Source organism: Ruditapes philippinarum, unplaced genomic scaffold, assembly GCF_026571515.1.
Source record: "Ruditapes philippinarum isolate M1 unplaced genomic scaffold, ASM2657151v2 ctg4222_1_1_1_1, whole genome shotgun sequence".
Taxonomy (NCBI): domain Eukaryota; kingdom Metazoa; phylum Mollusca; class Bivalvia; order Venerida; family Veneridae; genus Ruditapes; species Ruditapes philippinarum.
Window position 1 is genome coordinate 55,133 of NW_026866079.1, and position 21,490 is coordinate 76,622.

Genomic DNA, 21,490 nt, shown 5'->3' on the forward strand with positions numbered 1-21,490 from the left:
TCTATGTGTGACCTTGACCTTGGCCGCAAGGACCTGAATCTTGCGCGCGACACTCTGCCTCACAATGGTGAACATTTGTGCCAAGTAATATTGAAATCCCTCTATACATGTGGAAGTTTTGCTCCGGACAAGCATTTTTCAATGAGCTCTAAGTGTGACCTTGACCTTTGACCTAGAGACCTGATTCATGTGCGCGACACTGCTCCTCATAGTGGTGAACATTTCTATGAAGTTTCATTTAAATTCCTCCATACATGTAGGAGATATGCTCCGGACAAAATTGGACGCCGCCCGCCCGACCACCCGCCCGCCAGGGGCGTTCCCATAATACGTCCCGTTTTTCAAACGGGCGTATAAAAATTGATAAAACACTACCTAAGAATGCTACAGACAAAGCTTGGTGACCATCAATCAATTAGTTCTGTAGAAATGGATGTCTTAAGGTTTTTTTTTCTATATTTAGCTCTAGAGACCCCTAAAACGGGCCAATCAAATTATTATGAGCAAATTTGAAAAAAACACTAGATAAGAATGCTACAAAGTTTGGTGATCATCTATCATTTACTTCAGTACAAGATAATGTCTTAAGGTTTTTTTCTATTTTACCTCTGGAGGCCCCTAAAATGGATTTGCAAAATTTGTAAAAGGCTACATAAGAATGCTACAGACAAAGTTTGGTGATAATCCATTAATTAGTTCTGTAGAATAAGATATCTAAAGGTTTTTCTATTTCTAACTCTAGAGACCCTCAAATTAATGAGCAAATTTGAGAAAAGACTACCTTAATAGAATGCAACTGAAAACGTTTGAGGATCATCAATCAATTAGTTTTGTATAAATAGATGTCTAAAGGTTTTTCTCCTCTTTTAGCACTAGAGACCCCTAAAAGGGGCCAATCAAATAAATATGAGCAAATTTGATTACAGACTACATAACAATGCTACAGACAAGGTCTAGTGATCATGAATCAATTAGTTCTGTAGAAGATGTCTACAGCACTATTAAGTGTTGAGAATTGAGTTCTGCTCAAGCCGGTGCTTAGGGACGTGAGAGATGTTGCACTTATTCATTATCCCTCATGTATAGACTTAATTAAACCGAGTCTGCAATTTTCATGTAATTTTGTTGTGATTTATGCTTTCGAGGGATCACTTTGTTTCCAGATTATTTATACTTCACAACAGCAGGTGTCAAGTTCTGTGTGGCAGCTGTAAAAAGTTACCCATACTTCACTTCAGTGATGTTATATTTTTTTGGTCTTTCGGGATCATTGATGCCAGCACTATTAAGTGTTGAGAATTGAGCAGCGCTCAAGCCGGTGCTGGGGGGGGGGGTGAGGGGTGTTGCACTTATTAATTATCCCTCATGTACAGACCCAACCAAACCGATTCTGCAATTTTCATGTAATTTTGATGTGATAAATGCTTCCGAGGGATCACTTTGTTTCCAGATGTGTTTCTATTTCAGCTCTCTTGACCCCTAAAAGGGGCCAAAAAATTTTGCAATGGTAAGAGCAAATTTAGGTGTGACAGTCACAAGGATGCTACAGACCAATTTTGAAGTGAATCTGTCCAGTTGTTTCAGAGAAGAAGATGAATGCATGTTGACGAATGACAACGGACGCCTGAGCATCCCCTTTTGATACTAATAGCTCACCCTGAACCTTCGGAACTAATGAGCTAATACGGACAAAGGAAAATCAATGATCCCCCTGGGGCAGGACCAATTTTGACCCCGGGGCTTTTATTTGGGCAAACTTGGTACATTTACTAGAAGATGTTTCATGCTCTAGCTATTTGAGTTTTTTTAAAAGAGATTTTTTACGTTCTTTTTATATACATATAAGGGAAATCATTGACCCCCGGGGTAGGGCCAATTTTGACCCTAGGGCTTTTATTTGAAAAACTTGGTAGACACTCACAAGAAGATGTTTCATGCCGAATATCTAATCTCTAGCTCTTTGGATTTTTTTTTTAAAGAATTCTTTTTAAGTTTTTTTCTTTAGCCTGCCATGGCAACCAGAGTTCTGCATGGAATAAAAATCTTTGATCAATTTTAAAAGGTGACCACCAAAGGAACATTCCTGTGAAGGTTGGATGAAACTGGCTTAGTGGTTTATGAGGAAATGTCATTTAAAGTAAAAGTTTACGGCTTACCTTGTCGAAATAACCAAATCTTTCCAGTCTCATGATAAAACCAGATTAAGTCTTTTAATTGAATGGGATAAATTTTCTCTAGATTTAGCAGACAACAACCAATCCACATTAATATCTACACTTTTTCTTTAAAAAATAAAACAAACATAACAATAGAACTAATATTTCACTAAAGATGACACAGGATTGCCAAATTGATACCCCCACATGACACAGGGTATTAAGTAGTGCAATTTATCATTTCGTTTAAAAGTTAATATTTTAGGGCAGAAACAAAATGTTCAAATCATGACCTTCAAGGGTGACGTTAAGCCTGCATTATTGCAATCAGAGTGTTTGAACATTGCCTTGCTGAGTTGAACTTACACGCCAAGAGATTGAAAAATCTTTCCAGTCTTATAGGATTTATAAAGTGGACATGATGAGACGGATGGACCGAACAACTGATTGACCGACATGACATATTCATTCCAGTATCCCCTCTTCCATATCATGTTTAGGGGAAGTAATAATTAAACAAACATAACTTTGTATATATAAGACTTTAATGTTTACAAATATCAAAAAAATTAAATTAAATTACACGTACATGTAATATTAATACAAAAATAATTTATTCACTGAATGCTCTTAAAAGCTGAAAAAAAGATCAGTGAAACATTGACAATTATTTATCTTTCATCTTTTTCTGTCGCAAAGAAGTAGACATACAACTAGAAAAGTTTATCCCTTAAACACACTGATGTACACTTAAATATATGACAAGCATAATTAACCCATCAAACTTCAATGTCAGAAATTTCATTATCTTGTTCATAACCCGCTAGCTTCTGATACTGCGGGGAAGATATTCCTGGTGTCGGAGAACTTGTATCCTTCCCGCTATATATTTTCAATAAGTTTTTATCTTTATCAATGAGATCACCTTTTGGTTTCTTTTCACGCTTTCTTCTCGGTTTATCTTCTGCACTATTTTTTGCCTGTTTAAGCTCTCTGGTAATATCATCAGCATTTCTTGGTGTAAGAATCTGCTGAGGTAATGGACTACCTTCACGATATACAGGTGTCTCCTTAATTGGCATGAATGGTGACAATTTTCCGGATTTCGGTTCTGTATCCTGATTCCTTGCTTTCTTTGCTACTGTTTTTGGTTTTGAGTCTTCGATCTGGATTTTTGGTATATCTAGAACATTTGATGCTGGCGATGATGTGTCTCTTGGAGAACCAATCTGTTCTGGTAGAAATGATCCTAGACTGATTGATCGTAATGATGAAGGCGTGGCAGACATTGACGGGTACATGGTAGGAGAACGACGACCAATCATCATAGGTGGTCTTTGAAGTTCAATATTTCTGGTGGTAAGTGGGGCTGGGGAATTAGAGCTCATCTTGCCCACTGTATCAGTCACATGTTTTAGATGGGCAAGTGGTGCCAATGAGGAGTCAGCACGTCCCATATCTGTCACATGGCGCTGATGGCCTAAAGGTGCTCTTGATGGAGTAATTTTGTCTCGGTCAATCTCGTCAAATAATGAACTTGGTTTCACATCTGAATAAAAACAACAATACATGTATAATAATTGCCAGCAACATTTCTCCATCAGTTCCTATATCTGTTAAATGTATATACAAATGTACCTTAAATTAGTTCACCCTTGGTAACAGTAACTAAGTTTTTTCAAAATGACACAAAATGTACAAAAATGTATTCAATATTGCATTACATACATGATACAAATATTGAAGGCAAAACCAATTAATGGCTTTATTACTTAAACCTAATTATCCTTCTAAATCTATGAAATTGTCCCACTAGGCTTGAATGCGAAAAAAGTCAAAAAGTACATTAAAGGAGTTCTGTAACTGAGAAGCTTGCCCTAAAGATACCTTGTAGGGATGTGCAGTCTGACCTGGCTTTATACTGATGCTAAAAGATCTTTTATTATTATTTATAACAACCAGAATCCAAAGAGTTAAGAAAATTAAAAGTTACCTTGTATATAAGTGCTAGCCTTTGCTCCACCCACTGACTTGTATTTCTTCCACAATCTCCTTGCAATAACAGCAAGAATTATAGCCACTATTGTGGCAATACCAAACAAGACACCAAAGGCTATAGCAACGCCAGAGCTTGTACCATCATTGCTACCCTGCTGACCAGCTTCGACCGATGTTTTGGTTTAAACATATTTATTTAAGCTCGATTGCGAAACAAGTTCTTGCAACTTATATTAATCACTTTCGAGTCCGCTTCCTGGAACCAACCAGTACTGGTGTCATGTGGAGAAACATGGTCGTGACCCGAGTAGGGCTCGAACCCATGATCTCTGGGTTGAGAGGCAGACACCTTAACCGATGTTTTAACTGCCAATAATAAAACAAGCTAAGTAAACGGCAAACTCTCATTTAATACTGATATTTTAAAGGCCCATAATGCCTCAGAAATGCTGTTATTTTTATTTCTGGAAAGCTTTTTAATTTTGTTGTACTTTTATAAAATCCCAAAAGTTATTCACTGGAAATTTACCAGAACAATCTTTTTCATCTGTTGCTTTTTTGCAATAAGTATAGTTATAGTGAATTAGTATTTTGTATGAAAGTCAAAATACTACTCTGTTTACATTTTGTTTCTTTTATGACAAATTATTTGACATTTTTTCGCTGCTTTTTTAAAGATAACAAACATCAAACATTCTTTAAAACCATTATTAAACATTATAAAATTAATGTTTGCCCTTTCTAAAGGCGTAAAAATTTTCTAAAGGCGTAAAGATTTATTTGTTTATGTGGCCTAATGTACCTTCAATTATTCTCTTGATTCTACATATCAAGTCTTCTACTGGTACAGTTTAAATTTACAGTGTCAGTTAGGGTAATATGTATATAACAACGACTAAAGAGCCTGCTGAAACAGAACAGATCTTTACCACTTAAAATTATAGTTTTACTAATTAAAATGAAAGGTTATTTTCAATGTAAAGCAATGCACCTGTCAATTTTACAAACAATTACTAAACCTTTGGCACCAAGTGCACATGCAGATGAAACATTCCATGCTTAAACTGCTCCTACACTGCAAGTCTGAGCATACATGTATTACCTGCCATTGTGGCTTACAAAACAAAATTCAAATTACCTGACACCTGAGGGGACTAAATATTTTAAGAGCTTGGCTTATCTTATTGGAGAGGTCATCAGACCTCTCCATAGTGTTCAGACTGATTGCTGGCGGCATCCATTTTTGCGTATCTGATTGTAGTGAATGAATCTCATTTTAAGCATAAAATCATTAGGAGCAGTCTACAAAAATTGTTTTGCGCATGCCCCGTTTCAAAATACGGCTTAACTTAAACGAAAAATTAACATCGAAGTGATAGAAAAATCGGAAAATATCATTTACGTTACTTAGAACTACGTGGATGTTTCATTCCGTTTATTCTTTTAAACTGTATAAATCGATTACATTATTGTTTTCTGAATAACGTTTTACTATTTCGTGTTCCGATAAATAGTAACAGTGAACATTGTAGCTACAATATAAACCATGCATAATACGCCTTCGTGGTCAAGGGGTTAGAGTCGATGACTACTAAACCAGTCATCTCTCTGACGTGGGTTCGATCCCCGGGAGATTCCTTTTTTTTTTTTTTTTTTTTTTGATAGTTTAGCGGGAGGAAGGTTGTCTAGTACAGGTGTAACTCTCCAGGAACGATGGTTAGAAAACTACCCGCCTATATGACTGAAATACTGTTGGGAAAAGGCGTAAAATGAAACTAACAAACGAACAAACACTATTATATGACCAAGTGAACCGTGTATTGAACCCACAGTATATACACGATTTGAACCCCAACCGTATCTTGAGAAGATGTCAGTGTCAACCATTTTCTGACGCTTAACCTGTTTAATATATTGGTATTTATATTGATACTTATGGACGTTAGGTTAGTGAATCTATATTTGTATCGTAGAAGAGAAACTTTAAGCGTTTAAGTTATACAACATCTAAATGTTAATAATCGAAACTCACGAACTGATTTCAGGTGATCAACACTGAACACTAGCAAAAATCCGTCTTATTTCAAGGTTTATTTAGTTAAACATTGAATTGTGATATCGAACTACTAAAATGATCAATAACAAACGATAATTTAGTCATCTGCAAAAAATATTGCTGTATTTTGAACATTAAATTAAGAGTTTAACAAAGGAGGTCAATTCCGTAAACTGAACGTTACTTGCTGGTGATTGTGAACCCTACTTGTGAGTTTACGAATTTTATCTGTACCCTGACTTGTGAGTATTTTTAAAGATTAAATGGAGAGAACGTTAATTATTTAACGTATTTATTTGTTTATTGAAAGGCAAAATGGAATAATTTAGTTGTCTTCATTGCCCCCTTTCTCTTCAAACATAATCGGAACGCTATTGTTCATAATTTGGACATCAGAACAAAAGCTTAACATAACAATTTCTCAGCTTGACAGCAATAACAGAAACATTAAAATCATACTCAAAAGACTTTAGAATTATTCCAAAAGAACTGAAAAAAGGACTTTAAAAGCAAATGATATTACAAAAACAGTAAAAATTTCAAGACAAGAAGGAATTGAAAAATAATCTCCAATCAAGAAATGTCATAAAATTAAAACGCCTGTTAAAGATGTTCACACATCGACAAAAGATACGTTTTTTAGTACAGATGACGTAGAGATTAAGTTTAAACTTGGTGTCAACTTATTCCACAGATCCAACATTTATGTTGCGTTTTCAGGGGAGTGTTTGTTACATGAAAGCTACTGCCAAGACCCTCTACTACAAATGATTCATCCAAATCCATCTGAAATACATGTATATGGCAATTTATAGAAAGGAACTGGATTTTTATATATATCTTTTGACTTAAGATAACTTATGATAGCCAATGATAGCCAACTTTTTAAGTTGTGTGAAAAGAAAACTAACTAGTTATCTTAGACACCGACAAGACTGTAAACTATTTTTAAAAAATAAGTGGAAATAAACTTGCAAGAGTGAAAACTACCTTTTAGACATTTAACAAAAATATGCAGGAAACTCCTTAAAATGTTTTACAGTCCAACCCCGTTTATTCGAAGTGCCTGGGACTGAGTATTTACTTCGAATAATCGATGGGTTCGAATAATCGAAATCGGAATATTTTGATAGACGAAATCTACTCCACTTTGACCAATCATAGCAAAACTACCGTTTACAACACACTTACTTCCTGTAATAAATTGAGGAAAATAAATATTAAAGAAAAGATGCGTAAAAATTATTGTGTTGACATTGAAGACATAAATACTTGCATTTTATTCTACATGATTATCGTTTCGCTTCGCGTAAAGCCTTGATAATGGCCGTGTTGTCACTACGGTATTTACAGCTAAACTCTGGTATTTTCGATTAGGAAAAAGGCTCTCATGTAGCGTTACAATTAATGAAAAAAATGTGTTGGATGTTTTGACAAATTTACATATACAGTATGTATGAAAATAATTGCCGTCATCTTCAAGCAATAACAGTAACAAAATCGGACACGGTGCATTGCTTTTCATTTTCGGTAATTAAAGTTGATTGAAGAACACACAAAGAGTTATTATCATGACTGTCTAAATGCACGCATGACTGTTGATATTTTTCACATGTCGACCGGTCAGCGAGTGGATCTGCGCCAATTAGTCTGGCTTCGAATAATAATTAGACTGGCTTCGAATAATAGGTTGTGAAATTCTTCCATAATTGTATAATCGGGACCGGAATTTATCTTCGTAAACTAGGAGGTATTCGGATATGCATTTCGAATAATATGTACTTATTAATATTAACTTATATAGAGATAAAAATGTGACCACCATCTTCTTCGGATAAAAATGCCTGGTATTCCAATAAAAGGGTTGTCGAATAACCGGGTCGGACTGTATTAAGAGTGTAGTCGTGCATGTTAGAAAAAGAAAGTCAAGGCATTACTGAGAATATAAAACCGTGTTTCAAAAAGCATATTGAAATCAACGGTAGGTGTAAAGCTTTCAACATGTTGAAATACTAGTAAGTAATATGCAAAAAAAAACTGTGATGATCTGTCGAGGAGGATGGATTGATATGTGACGTTATACAACGGTCACGTCAAAACCAACAACAATGTTGTTAAACTTAATAGAAGAAACGTTTATAGTACTTCTGTTATATCTTAGCTTTATATCTTTTCAAAGAAAAATGAATGGTAAATGAAGATAAGATTTGTTGATTGATAATTCCTGTCAAGAAATATTTTTTTTCCTAATTCGTATTACCAGCTACTTCATGCTAGTACATTGTATTTCCATGTAAAGTGAAAACATGATGAAGGTGCAGTATTGGTTACTTATGTAGAACTAAAAGATGTGTCATGCTCTTGTGACACAATAACTTCATATTCTGTAAGATATAATTTGGAACATAGGACAAAAACAATAAAAATCATCAAAAGTGACTCGCAAGTTATGGTTCAGAGAAAACACAAGTAGGGTACAGATCATTAAAATTGTTTTAGCAAGACGGGTACCGTTATCAGAAAGTTCGCCTCTATTTTTACTATGTTATTATTAACGGTCACACGAGGTAAGACAATAAAGTTAAGGTTCAGAAGATTCAGATATTAGTTATAGTGAAATAAAACAATTTAAGGCATAAATATGCGTGTGTAATCGGCGTGTGTTGACATAAAACAAAACACGAAGCGAAGAGCACAGCATTTTTGCGCATAAATTTAAAGAAGCTGTATATAGATGTATCTATAAGCAAAGAAAAAAAATTTCTTAACATGATTCAAATGTTTACATAACTTCACAGATTAAATGCAAGCCGTCTTAAAAAGTTTTATGGGTCACCCCGCCTGTTTGTACGGAACTGATGTTGAGATCTTCTCACAAGATCCGGTTGGGGTTCAAATCGTTTATATATGTCTAAATATAGCAAAGGGAGATTTTTTGGCACAAATGGCACAAATTTTACCTCAAGTTTGATTTTCTTCTAATATTGTGGTTGGAGGCATGCAGCTTTATATACTGTTTATTCCAATAAAAAGTATATAACAGTATAACAGTATATAATGCCCCGGTCACATATTCACGGATAATGGCACGGAAGGGCTACGGTCTAATTGTTCACGGATTACTACGGAAATGTGAAATTCCGTAGTCGTCTACGGTTCGAGTACGGACACACAACGGTATGAGTACGGAGGCTGACAGATTTACCACTAAAAGCCCAAGGAGAGACACGGATAGTTACGGACCGACACGGTTTGATACGGAGCGACACGAATCAGGACGGACGCACTACGGATACAATACGGTCTGTTACGGTATAAGCACGGGTTAGTACGAATAAGTACGGTCTGATACGGAGAAGAACGAATTGATACGGAGAAGAACGAATTGCCACGGATCTATACGGACCTATTATATCCGTCCACAACCTCTTGTATGCTCATTTTCAAAATGCCTCCTAAAAAAGAAATTGCAGAGTCCAATGATTTTGGCGGAGAGGATTCGGCCTCATCGCGTCGGACCAACGTGATATATCAGGTCCAATGAAAGTGAATTTCTTGAAGGACGCCGGATCCCCAACAAATTTGGCCATGAGAGCCTCATACTAAACATGAAGGGGTCTTCGTAAAACCCAACTCTAGTCCACCACCTCGTATGCCTTCTCTTACCTGATTAGATATGGACTAGTAATCGTTAATGAATAATGTTGATTTATACTGCTTCTCTTTTAATTTTAAAATTTGCTGTTCATTTTACAATAATATTACATTAATTATCGTGAATGTTTATGTATTAAAAATATGTAAAAAGCTTGTAAAAAGGGCCAGCGTCCGAGGCTTATGAGACACTTCGTTTTATGTACATATTTACTTCAATTTCACGATCCAATGTTTGTAAAATATGTAACATTAAATGTTATTCTACTACTAATGAATTGCAGTACGATATTAATATATTTTCCCTCTATGCATGCCATCAAGCAGCTCGACCTCTGCCTCCGCATTCTGAGCAATTTCAATATAAAGTTGCAGCCAGTAAATGGCAATTATCATTTATTGAATGTTCTCCTAAATATATGTCTGTTTTTAACAAGAAGGTAGTATTTATACCCTTGAAAAAGTACATGATACTTAATTTATCCGTACTAAACAGTGGTGGACCGTACCATTCCGTACCGTTTCGTGTTGCACCGCAATAAACCGTATAAGACCGTGCTTATCCCTGCCTCTCCGTAGTACAACGTATTACAATCGTGGCTTTCCGTGACAATGCCGTATTAATCCGTAGCTTATACGTAGGATAACCGTACAAATACGTTGTTCTCCGTACCATTCCGTGGAAATCCTTGACAAGTTGGTGGACTACGAATCGATACGGACTAGTACGGTTTTCGTACGGACCAGTACGTATCAGTACGGTTTAATACGGACTAGCAGGGATACGCTACGTTTGTTTTTTCCGTAGCAAATTTTTGTGCATGTTCAAAAATTGTCAAGGATCGCTACGGATATACAAGGACTAATACGATTGATTACGGTTACATTACGGAGAGCTACTGACCAGTACGGGTAGCTACGGACGATGCCGGAATTAATCCGTAGCTCTTCCGTGGGCGTAATCCGTGAATATGTGACCGGGGTATAACAGTATATATACTGTTTATTCCAATCAAATGATATTAAACATTGTTTATGTAAACCCTGGACTTAAAGTTGTTTGATTAACATACTTTATACCCGTTTTGGAAAATGTAGAGAAACATTTCCTTATATTAAACAAAACTGTGACCAAAAATTTGCTTATTGAACTTTACAAGAAACTTTTATTTTGATACTACTTTTAATATATATATACTTATTCTACAAAGGGAACTTAATTTAAAATTCAAATGTAAATGATATATATCATTGAATTTACATTAAGTAATTTTACATTATTTTTTTTGTAGAAAAAATATCCCTAATGCGCCAAGAAAAAAGTCCATTTCTCCGGCATATAATCTTTTAAAACATTAAAAAAATGAAGTGTAAAACAAACTTTCATTGCAATATATATGATAAATTCTATTTTGTTTTATAATTGTAATTTATAACCATTCATTGTGTCTTTTATGCCATATAATATCCCCAAATATTTTCGAATCAAACAAATCTTCCACAGCAGCAAAATACCTCTCGCATGCTTCTTTTTAAAGAAGCAAACTTGTATTCACTTGCTAGTGTGCATAGCTGGACTGGTGCATAAACAGTACAGTCGTTAAATCATATATCAAAACATATTTGTTTTGTTTTTGGTTTGGTTTAAAGTCGCACCAATACAGTATAGGTCATATGGCTCCTTTCCAGCTTTTCTGGTGGAGGTTTTATTTCAGGCAAAAACATGCACCTGAGTAGAACCACAGACGTTCTGTAAACTAGCTGTTTAGCTTTCTCACATACTTGTAATGTTTAAAAGACAAAAATAGGTAAAGTTTAGCAAATTTCTTACAACAGGTTGGCTGTGACATGCTCCAGAATCTGTCATGAGAACATGTGATGCTTTCTGGTCCAGTCATATCATATCCAGTTGCACACACAAATGTTTCTGTGGTCTATTTACCGTTATGGCAGAGCTGTTGCAGCATTTAATTGTTCACATATAACTGACAGCAAAACATGAGTTATTGATATTAGTGTTCAATAACCTTTTAATTTTGTTTCATAGTAAATTTCTATACACCTAGTTTAAAGTAGGGAAACAATGAAAGAACGAAAATCTAGATATTCCAACTTTAATTTGATATATTCGACATTAAATTGAATTTCATACATGCATGAAAGGTTTAGTTTTGACAGTGTGTGTTGGCTGTACATGCGTTTGAATGAAGATATACATTGCCAAGCATATAAATAACCACATGTATCTCAACAAGATCAAAGTATACTTTATTCTAAAACATTTTTTATATCTTGAATTTGAATTCTGATGGTATCTTAATATAAAATTGTTTTGTTTACCACAAGATGGCACTGCTGTGTTCCAGCTGCCATTACTAAGACATGTGACATTATTCAAATGTGACAACTATATCCTGTTTCACGCATAAATGCTGCATAAGTTGTCATCCCATCGCAAAGTAATGTTATGTTTATTCCATCACCAGCATCAAGTCATGTACAACATGCCCGACTATTCTCAGATCTTAATGGTAAAAGAAGAGCCATTAACAATCAGCAAAATTCTTAGTTCAAAAAGGGCCACAATGCTGTCAAAATCCATCTCAGAGTTACGTACCTTGAACAGTGATTAGACTGAAACATACAATATTTCTGCCGAAGGGACTAGAGATCTTGTTCGAGAGTTCGAGCAATCTGTGTTTGAGTGATACTGGGGTAAACAACATCAAGTTATAAAGGAATTTTGCTGGTACTAGTCTAGAGTTCGAGAGAAGTGAGGAATTCAAGCAATAAGAGTTCGAGCAATCAGTGTTTGAATTATACAGTATTTCTGAGAAAGTGGCTGGTATCTCTTGAAAAAACTTCAAAAAAGTACAAGTTAAGAGAATACAGTCAAACTTGTCTTAAAGATAACTCTAAATGAAGGCCACCTTTAGGCAACCTTTTTTTAGTTGAATCAGAACAAAGTAACCTCGAAATGAAGACCACTTGTCTTTACAGACAAATTGTTTTGTCTCTCAATAGGATGATCTTTGTTCACAGATATGACTATATCTCTATATACAGTACAACCGGTGCAAAGTTTTCCTCTTCAGAGCAAATACCATTTTACAGCAACAGTATTAAATCTCTCTAAACTAAGACTGAACACAATATAACCTCTCTAGGACCGCATCTCATCGAAACAACCTTCTTTGAGATCACACACACACACCCAATTACGCATCCTATCTTAACTACTTGATCCTTAATGCATTTCTATCACTAGATATCATGTCTTACGGTTTTTACATGCTCTAGTGATGACTTTAAAGACTGACCAGTATAACTGATAAGCCAGCTTCCTCTCTATGTAATTGTAGTTGATAAGATATTGATCAAGCTTCAAATTATTAATGTTTAAGCACATTAATCTGCCAATTATTCCACAAAAAAACATCATAAAACCATAATAATGTGAAGCTGAAAACAATGATTTGAATATACAAGTCAGGAAATCTTTATCATTTTGTTTTCAATACTGTTTCAATGATTTTAAACACATTTTATATCTTGTTTTTTAAACAAGGAAGTAAACATCAATTTCAAATTCCACGTAGCCAATTGTATACACACCGGTCTCTTAAATATCGACAAGACCGGTGTACATATTACCACGTATTCAATATCAACAGCAAAATATTAACATCAGAAACCTGTGAGACAATTTGTGGATTACGATTTCAAGGTACAATATTTTTTATTAGATATCTTAATATCTACAAAAATGACTTTCTTATAAAGGAAACAAGTGAGCCTTATTATTTCATTATAAAGCAAGTTAAATATACACATATTTTGATGCTCAAAGTCATGGTATTGAAAAACTTCTGGACAGAGCACTCCACTTTTCTTATTGCTGTATTATAAATATGACTTAGAAAAAATGGATATTATTATGCACATGTGATTAGCAGACTTACATGTCCTTGATAGTCTACAAGAATTTCAAATTTAAATGGAAAACATTTTTTTTTTTTGTTATAAAATTATTTTAGGATTATCTGCCCTTTCGAAAATTAATGGTGTTCTTTCATGACAATAAACAAGTACACCAAGTTTGAAGTGAGTAATAAGTTATTGTATTTGCTGAGAAGATGGACCTTAACAAAAAGGTTAACCAATGTCCACCTTAATGTGCATGCTGACGAGAGGGTCATGACAATAACTCAACTTTTTTCTTTAAAAAGAGAAGCTAAAAAGTGTGCAGGCTCTAACATTGTATAATTTGTTATTCTGTACATATGTTTTGTATGAATGGATACTTTAAAATGAAATAAAGTATAGTTCAATCTTCATATTTAAAAATTAAAATTATGTATGAATTACTCTTTAAAGCTTCATATGTACAGTTATAAGTTTAACCTTAATTAAATACTGTTTGCACTAGATCTTTATTAGCCCCTAACCTGCTGAACTACCAGTCCACCTTCTAGAACAGTTCTTTATCAATTTTGTTGATAGATACTGGTCATGACTTGTTACAAGTTTGTGGGCATAGAGCCATTGGGTTGTTAAGTTATTAGTCAAAAACTAATTGGTCCTTGACCTTTGACCCTGTGAACCAAAAATCAAAAGAGGTCATTTTCTGCCTTCTACCGTACTGTATGGTCGTTAAGGTCTCATTGGTTGTTACTGATCAAAAACTGTGCTGACATTCAAGGTCAGTATTACCTTGACATTTAAAACTGCAACCCTTAAAGCAATGGGGGTCATACAGTGGCCAAAACTAATGTACCTATGACATTTGACGGTAAAGGAACCATAGAGATATGCTTTTATTTCTTTTTCCATATGATCAAGAGAGTACTGATTTTGTCCATTGATTCTTTTAAGATTTCTATTCCAAATGTGAAATGTGAAAACACTTTTGGGAATGTCTGCTGTAAATATACTTGCAGACAACTTTGACCTTTGACATCATCTCATCATATATGGCCAGTTACTAATATATTGATATAAAATACATAAATATGAGACATACTCTATAATATAGTAATAGCTAATAATGAATAGAACATCCTACATGATAGCAAAATATGTTTTTGATAAATAACATGTACTCAGAGTCAGTTAAACCAGTTTTTAAATGATCTCGAATCATTTTACACAAAAAGTATTAAATGAGGATAAATGTAGGACGCCAACAACCCCGCCCTCCATCTACAAGTACTAGTGGCATGAAAGCTTTTTATTTTTAGATGTCATTTCATCACAATAAAAACAAGTCATAAAAAATATACTGTGTCTTCATAGTTCACAGTACTTAACGCTTTGAAACAAGAAGGAAAACAATCAATGAACTCTCCCTACAAAAAATTGTCATAAGCTATAGCATTTACATTCTTCCTGCTGTATGACAAAAGGTAACAAAAACATATTCAATCAAAATCAGATTTTATTATCAAAACAAAATCATAGGTCGGCAATTTTGAAAACAATATGTCATCATTTAAATCGCGACATATGGTGTTACACCTTATTTTTCATGTTTCAGTTAAAATTACAAACTGTTTTATTGCTGAATTTAAAATTAAAATTAAAACTATCTTTACTTTGAAACTAAAAACTATTTTTAACACACATGAACATGTTGAATGTTCATATGTAAGCACAAATTTAATGGACTACTGTGGCCTTTTGCAGAAATTAGAAAAAATTGTTCTGTTTTGTTCTGCTAAACACTACAGATTTAAAATATTTTGCGCAAACACTTAGATTTTAGGTGTATGACTTGATGACGCGAAATTAGTGATGTTGAGTATAATTGCTTGAATTTGTTTCCAACATAACTTATATCCACAAAAAGGTCATAATAGAAATCAACCTTTGCCATTATTTCAAATCATCTATAAATCTGAAGTTTTCAGTATTCACTAAAGGACAATATGACAAACATGCAATACATAATAATCTATTATAACAATGCATTTTAGGTAAAAGATGGCAGTCCCAGGAAAGAAAGCATCGAAACAATTTTCATCATCAACAACATCCATGGCATCAGATGAAGATCTTCAAATTTACTGCCAGCCTTGTGACGAGGAAGGAACTAGACATCATGCCCATGGTTACTGTACTGAATGCAAGGAACACCTTTGCCAGACATGCTTTAAAGCTCATAAGATAAACAAGTTTACCAAAAAGCATACACTTCTCGATGCAACAAGTATGCCTAAAGTTTTGCAGCACCCCTCAACATCCATTGACTCAGGCCAGTCTGATGCTCTGACCACACCATGTCTTAAACATCCACAAGAAACGATCAAGTTCTACTGCAATAATCATACAGAATTTCTTTGCAGTGTTTGTGTTACCCTTGAACATCAAGCTACCCCCTGCAATGTTGATTATATACCAGACATTTCTGGTGATATAATAGACAGCAAAGAATATCAAGTTATCTTTAATGCAGTAAATACTACTTCTGCAAGATTTCAACAGATTTTAAAAGATGTCAAGGACAGTACACACAAATCAAACAGCTCTCTCAAAGATGCATTAGTTGACATTAAAAAGTTTCGGCAAGAAATCAACGAAATACTAGATAAACTTGAGAGACAGGCTGAAGATGCAGCTAAAGTCATAGAACAAGAAAATAATAAACATCTGAAAAAAGTAGAAGAAATATGTGAAGATATAACCAAATTTCTGAAGAAATCATCAGACAAAATCAAACAACTCCACACAACAAAACAAGCTGAACAACTCTTCATTGATTTAAAACTTGCAGAGAAAGCAATCAAAGATATAGAAAGAAAATTACAAACAATGTCATCAAATGATATCAAAGAGCACAACTTTCAATCAAATGATGTAATATTAAATTTGCTTAAAACAGAGAAGTCACTGGGTACATTGACACAGAAAACTTTAAATAAAGAATGTCAATCTGTACAAATAAAGTCACATGAGGGACAAATCTACGTGAATACATCAAAAGATGAAAATTCATGCAAGATAACAGGAATGACTCTGCTGACTCCTGATCTTCTTATCATCACTGACTTCAATAACAAAGCTGTAAAGATGGTGGATACCAGCAATCAATCTGTGTCTGATCAACTACAACTAGATGGTAAACCATGGGATATCACACAAGTAACCAGTACTGAAGTTGCTGTTACACTTCCTTACAAACAAGCAATGCAGTTTATATCAGTCTCATCAGACAAACTTATAAAGAAGCACATTGTAAAGGTCGATGGAGAGTGTAATGGCATAAGCTGTTTCAATAGTAATCTTCTTGTGTCATTTTGTGATCCTGCAAAACTTGCGATCCTTGATTCGAATGGCACTATACTGACAACAATTGATGGACAAAATATTTTTCAATTACCATGGTATATCACATGTAACAGTAGTTCAATCTATGTATCTGACTGGGATATGAAGACAGTAACAAGATTAAACTGGCAAGGTGATGTGATAGGTAGTGGTGGTATGAGTGCTCCTAGGGGAATGTCACTGTCAGATGATGGTACTGTTTTTGTATGTGACCATGGGAGAAATGTAATAGAAGAGAAATCAGGAGACTGCTCTGAAGGACAGGTTTTGATACACAACCTGTTTAAACCATCGGCAGTATGTTGGTGTGGGAATACAAAGAAGCTGTATACCAGTTGTGATGCTGCAAATGTAGGAAGTATTACCGGTAACTTTCTTCAGATATTTAACCTGCAATAGACTTGAACAGAGATTTAGTTAATTAAACAATGTCAGCAATTATTAAATTCATCATTCATTCTTCTTAAACTGGTCTTAAAGTGACAGTATGATGAAAAACTTAGCAAGATATTTTTATGTCAGAACTTTTGTTATGCGGATAAATTATTCAATCCATCCTTTTCTTGTATTCTTATAAATGGTTGTTTTGTGTGTAACAAGGAAACTACCAGGGTAACACTGAGAATACATGGAATAACAAAGAAACCTCATGCAGTTTAAATGCCTCACTGGTACGGACAATGATAATAAATGACCAATGTTTATAAATATTCTATTTTAAAAAGGGACATAACTCCTAAAATATTGCCTTCAGGATAATGTCCCCTCTTTAATATGGACAATGATTATCAATGACCAATGTTTATAAATATTCTATGTTAAAAAAGGACACATCCCCTAAAAATATTGCTTTCAGGATAATGCCCCATATTTGATAAGGGCAATGATTATCAACGACCATTGTTTATAAATAGTTAATGTTAAAATGAGACATAACACAAATATAAAAATATAATATTTATATAAAATATTAAATATTTTGCTTCCATGGATAATGTCCCATGCCTGATAAGGGCAATGATTATCAATGATCATTGTCTTTATAAATATTCTATGATAAAAAGGATATAACTCCTAAATATTTTGCTTAAAGACCCTGGTCATGCCATTGTGTATTGTCATGTCAATCAAGTACTGAATTTCAATGTTGATATTTTACATATTTTTAAATTAGCCATTTTGACAAAGGGCATAACTCCAAAAATGTTGTTTTTAGATTTATGCTCTTCTAATTAATGCCAAGTCTATCAACTGTACCTTGATGACAGGTTGACAACATAATGCAGCAATCGCAATAGTTCGGGTTTTAAGTCGTTTTTTTTTTTCAAAACAGACCAGCTAAAAACAACAACTTTGGTTACTTCTTTAGACTCATTGTTTACATTTTATGATATATATCTGTCCTGTTTCCTGTTTCCAAGATTTTGTACTTTTAGAATTTGTAACACTTATATTTATTCAGATTACATTAATAAAAGTCAGAAACAAATGCTTGTTGTTTTAAAAAACGAGTAGAAACATAAAAATAATGTATAGATTAAAAGTATTAGTGACTGCATAGTTATAGTTGAGACAAATATAAAATTGTATGATAAAACATCTGTCTTTGTGTGTGACTGGGAGAGAAATGTTATAACTAGTATAAAACAAATATCAGGAAGTTGGTCCGCAGGAAAGGTTGTGTTGAAGACATGTCAAGGTTTCCCTGTAATATTTGTATATAAGCTATTCTATAGTTGTTGACATACAGAAGGAAATTATGCAAACTTTGTCCATAAATATGAACTGACAAGTCTTAACCCATGTTCATATAATGTCAAAAGTTTATTTAATTTGAGTTAAAAACATGATCCAGACTACAAAACATTAGTTATACCAGCATTATTATTGTCATGTGGCGACTGCTTGACAGGCGGAGGGAAACCGAGGTGCCTCTCTATGCATTATTTCAGACACTCCAGTAAAACCACTTACATAATGTATAATATTCTGTTAATTACATGGACAACTTACTTGCTGATAGGAATACAAAATATTCAAGGGGGTCATACCATGCGCGCGCATCCTCAAACCGCGAACACCTTTTCAACCGGTATTTTTCATGTAAAGCAATCATAATAGATTTGAATTAAATTTCTTTTGCAAAGAAGTTGTTTACTACCGTGTATCAGAAAAACTTTGTTATGAAGATGGGTCTAAGAGGTCTTTTTCCTTGTTATTTTCCTTTTGTTTAACCATACCCTAACAGGAGATATAATCAAGGAAAATATTATTTTAAATGATCTGAATAACGATAATACAAACACAATAGCTTAAATATTTTAGTGCAACAATAGGTTATCGTATTCACATCTAAATTGTAGTATCGCGTGATCATTTAAGTCCTTTAAAAATATTTCCAAAATGCGCATTATGTCAATGTTAAAGAAAATATCTTTTATCTTTTACAGTGTTTTTCTAAACTCTTTTGTTTCAATTTTCATGCGAAATGTTTTAGTTAGTTCAGTACATTGTTAAATGCCTAACGCACACAAGCATGTTGGTATTTATCTGAAGTCGGTGAAATAAAAAATCTTGACATGACGTGCCTTGTTATCTCTTATATAGGTATACATTGTTCTCATTGTATATTTATCTATGTTTTATATGTTTAGATGAGAATACCTTTAATGAAGAATAAAGATCATTGTCTGCAGTAGGTTGCAATTTATTTCTATAGTCAATAAAATAAGACAGTATATATTGTTATATTTTTAGGTCAAATAAACATAAGTTGACTATGGTTTCGGACGATAGATGTGGGCAAAAGTTTTGAATGAATATAAGATATATAAGAATGTTACTAACTTAGAACCAATATACTGACTTATAACTACAAGATAAAATATAAAAAGGAATTACATATGATCAACTCCCTTCCATTGTGCTACAAATGTCAAGTTGCAGACAAGACTTAATTTTGCATATAAATGTAAAAAAAATGAAATAAATGTTCAGTTTTCTTTGATTTTGATTCTACAGGAAAGATGAGGGAAATAAATTATCATTATTTGGTTTTTGATGAGGTTAATTTGCATCATAACATTTATTATTTTATTTTAATAACTCAATCTGCAAAAAGAGAAATTTCCAAAGAAATATTCATATCATATTTTTTACATTGTGTACGTCATTCCGTGGCTCTGTAGAAAGACCGAGCATATTTGTTTTCGGAGTCCTTAACAGTAAGATGTTATAAATTAAAATCTTATATAATTTAAACAATACCTCCATAAAAACTTTGATTTACACGGATTCAAGACTGAAACAACGATATATCAATTCTCACTAAAATTGTGTAAACACATTATTAAAATAGGTAACACATATTCGAATTAGGAAACATTCTCAGCATACCTAAAGAATCAATTGGCAGCTACGAATATGTTGATCGATCTATGCCCGATTTGAAATTTTCTTCCTTTTTCTTTTCATACGCCCGAGCGTATTTGGCGTATCGGTAGGTACGCCACCGCATGTGTTTTTTTTCCTTCTCTGAGTTTATTACTTGATATATACGAATCGTTATTATTTTGAACGCAAGTTTGAATAAAATTTCTGGAAAATGAGAAAAGAAAGAGAAATATTGTCAATATATTTCGTATTCACGATATCTTAATTAGGATTTCAGTCCTTTAATATAGATATTTATTCAGGTTAAAAAACACATATACACAATACAAACACTTATGCATTTTATATAAAAGTGATAACACAATTGTAATAAAATATTTCGGAAGTTTGTCAAACATAAATATCACAGGAGGCTTATTAAATAATAAAATATAATAATGAAGAACAAAATCTAAAAAAATTCTTTTCAGACAAAATCAAATTAATCTTTCTTTCCTATGACTATAACCTTAACTACACAGATGCCATTAGGAGGCTGAGTGTGTGAGTTAAATATAAAGCTGAACATTTAGTTGTTCAAAAAATAAAATTATGATTCTTAAACATTGTATAAGTACTTATTTCTGCGGGCTTAATATTCTGCGATTTTTGTTAAAATAAGGGGTTTTAAATTTCTGCGTGTCTTATTTCTGTGGTGTCATCATTCACACATTAAAATTACAAAATTAACAATAAAACAGACGATATTTCAAGATTTGTTGATGTTACATGTACATTACTTCCAGTTAACATGGTTAATGCATACGACTGATAATGTGTTTCGTCGTAATTATCATATACTCGTATCGGTTAAAAAACAACAACAACATGCAATGACGATAATTTAAATACTTAAACACAAGCAAAG

The 21,490-nt window shown here is 33.6% G+C and overlaps 2 protein-coding genes across 3 annotated transcripts in view; one reads left to right on the forward strand and one right to left on the reverse strand.

The window, feature by feature from the left end:
* Nucleotides 1-18,623, forward strand: part of LOC132731217 (uncharacterized) — a 34,536-nt gene extending 15,913 nt beyond the window's left edge. Inside the window, exons 1-2 of one of the 2 annotated variants that reach the window (XM_060717353.1) lie at nt 13,495-13,591; nt 15,840-18,623. In XM_060717353.1, coding sequence (XP_060573336.1) covers nt 15,847-17,589 — 1,743 coding nt within the window. In that variant the 5' untranslated portion in view covers nt 13,495-13,591; nt 15,840-15,846 and the 3' untranslated portion in view covers nt 17,590-18,623. Of the gene's footprint in view, nt 1-13,494; nt 13,592-15,839 lie in introns of those variants that run through there. The other variant, XM_060717352.1, reaches the window with a different exon arrangement.
* On the reverse strand, nt 2,738-4,327 carry LOC132731219 (uncharacterized). Its single transcript, XM_060717356.1, has 2 exons — nt 4,150-4,327; nt 2,738-3,705 (listed from the first exon to the last, which is right to left on the reverse strand). The coding sequence occupies exon 2, from the start codon at nt 3,611-3,613 to the stop codon at nt 2,936-2,938; it is 678 nt and encodes a 225-aa protein (XP_060573339.1). The 5' UTR covers nt 3,614-3,705; nt 4,150-4,327; the 3' UTR covers nt 2,738-2,935.
* Nucleotides 18,624-21,490: the final 2,867 nt, after the last annotated feature.

What these genes read in the sequence shown, in the direction of transcription:
- LOC132731219 (XM_060717356.1), bottom strand. Translation starts at nt 3,613, where the DNA reads ATGGGACGTGCTGACTCCTCATTGGCACCACTTGCCCATCTAAAACAT.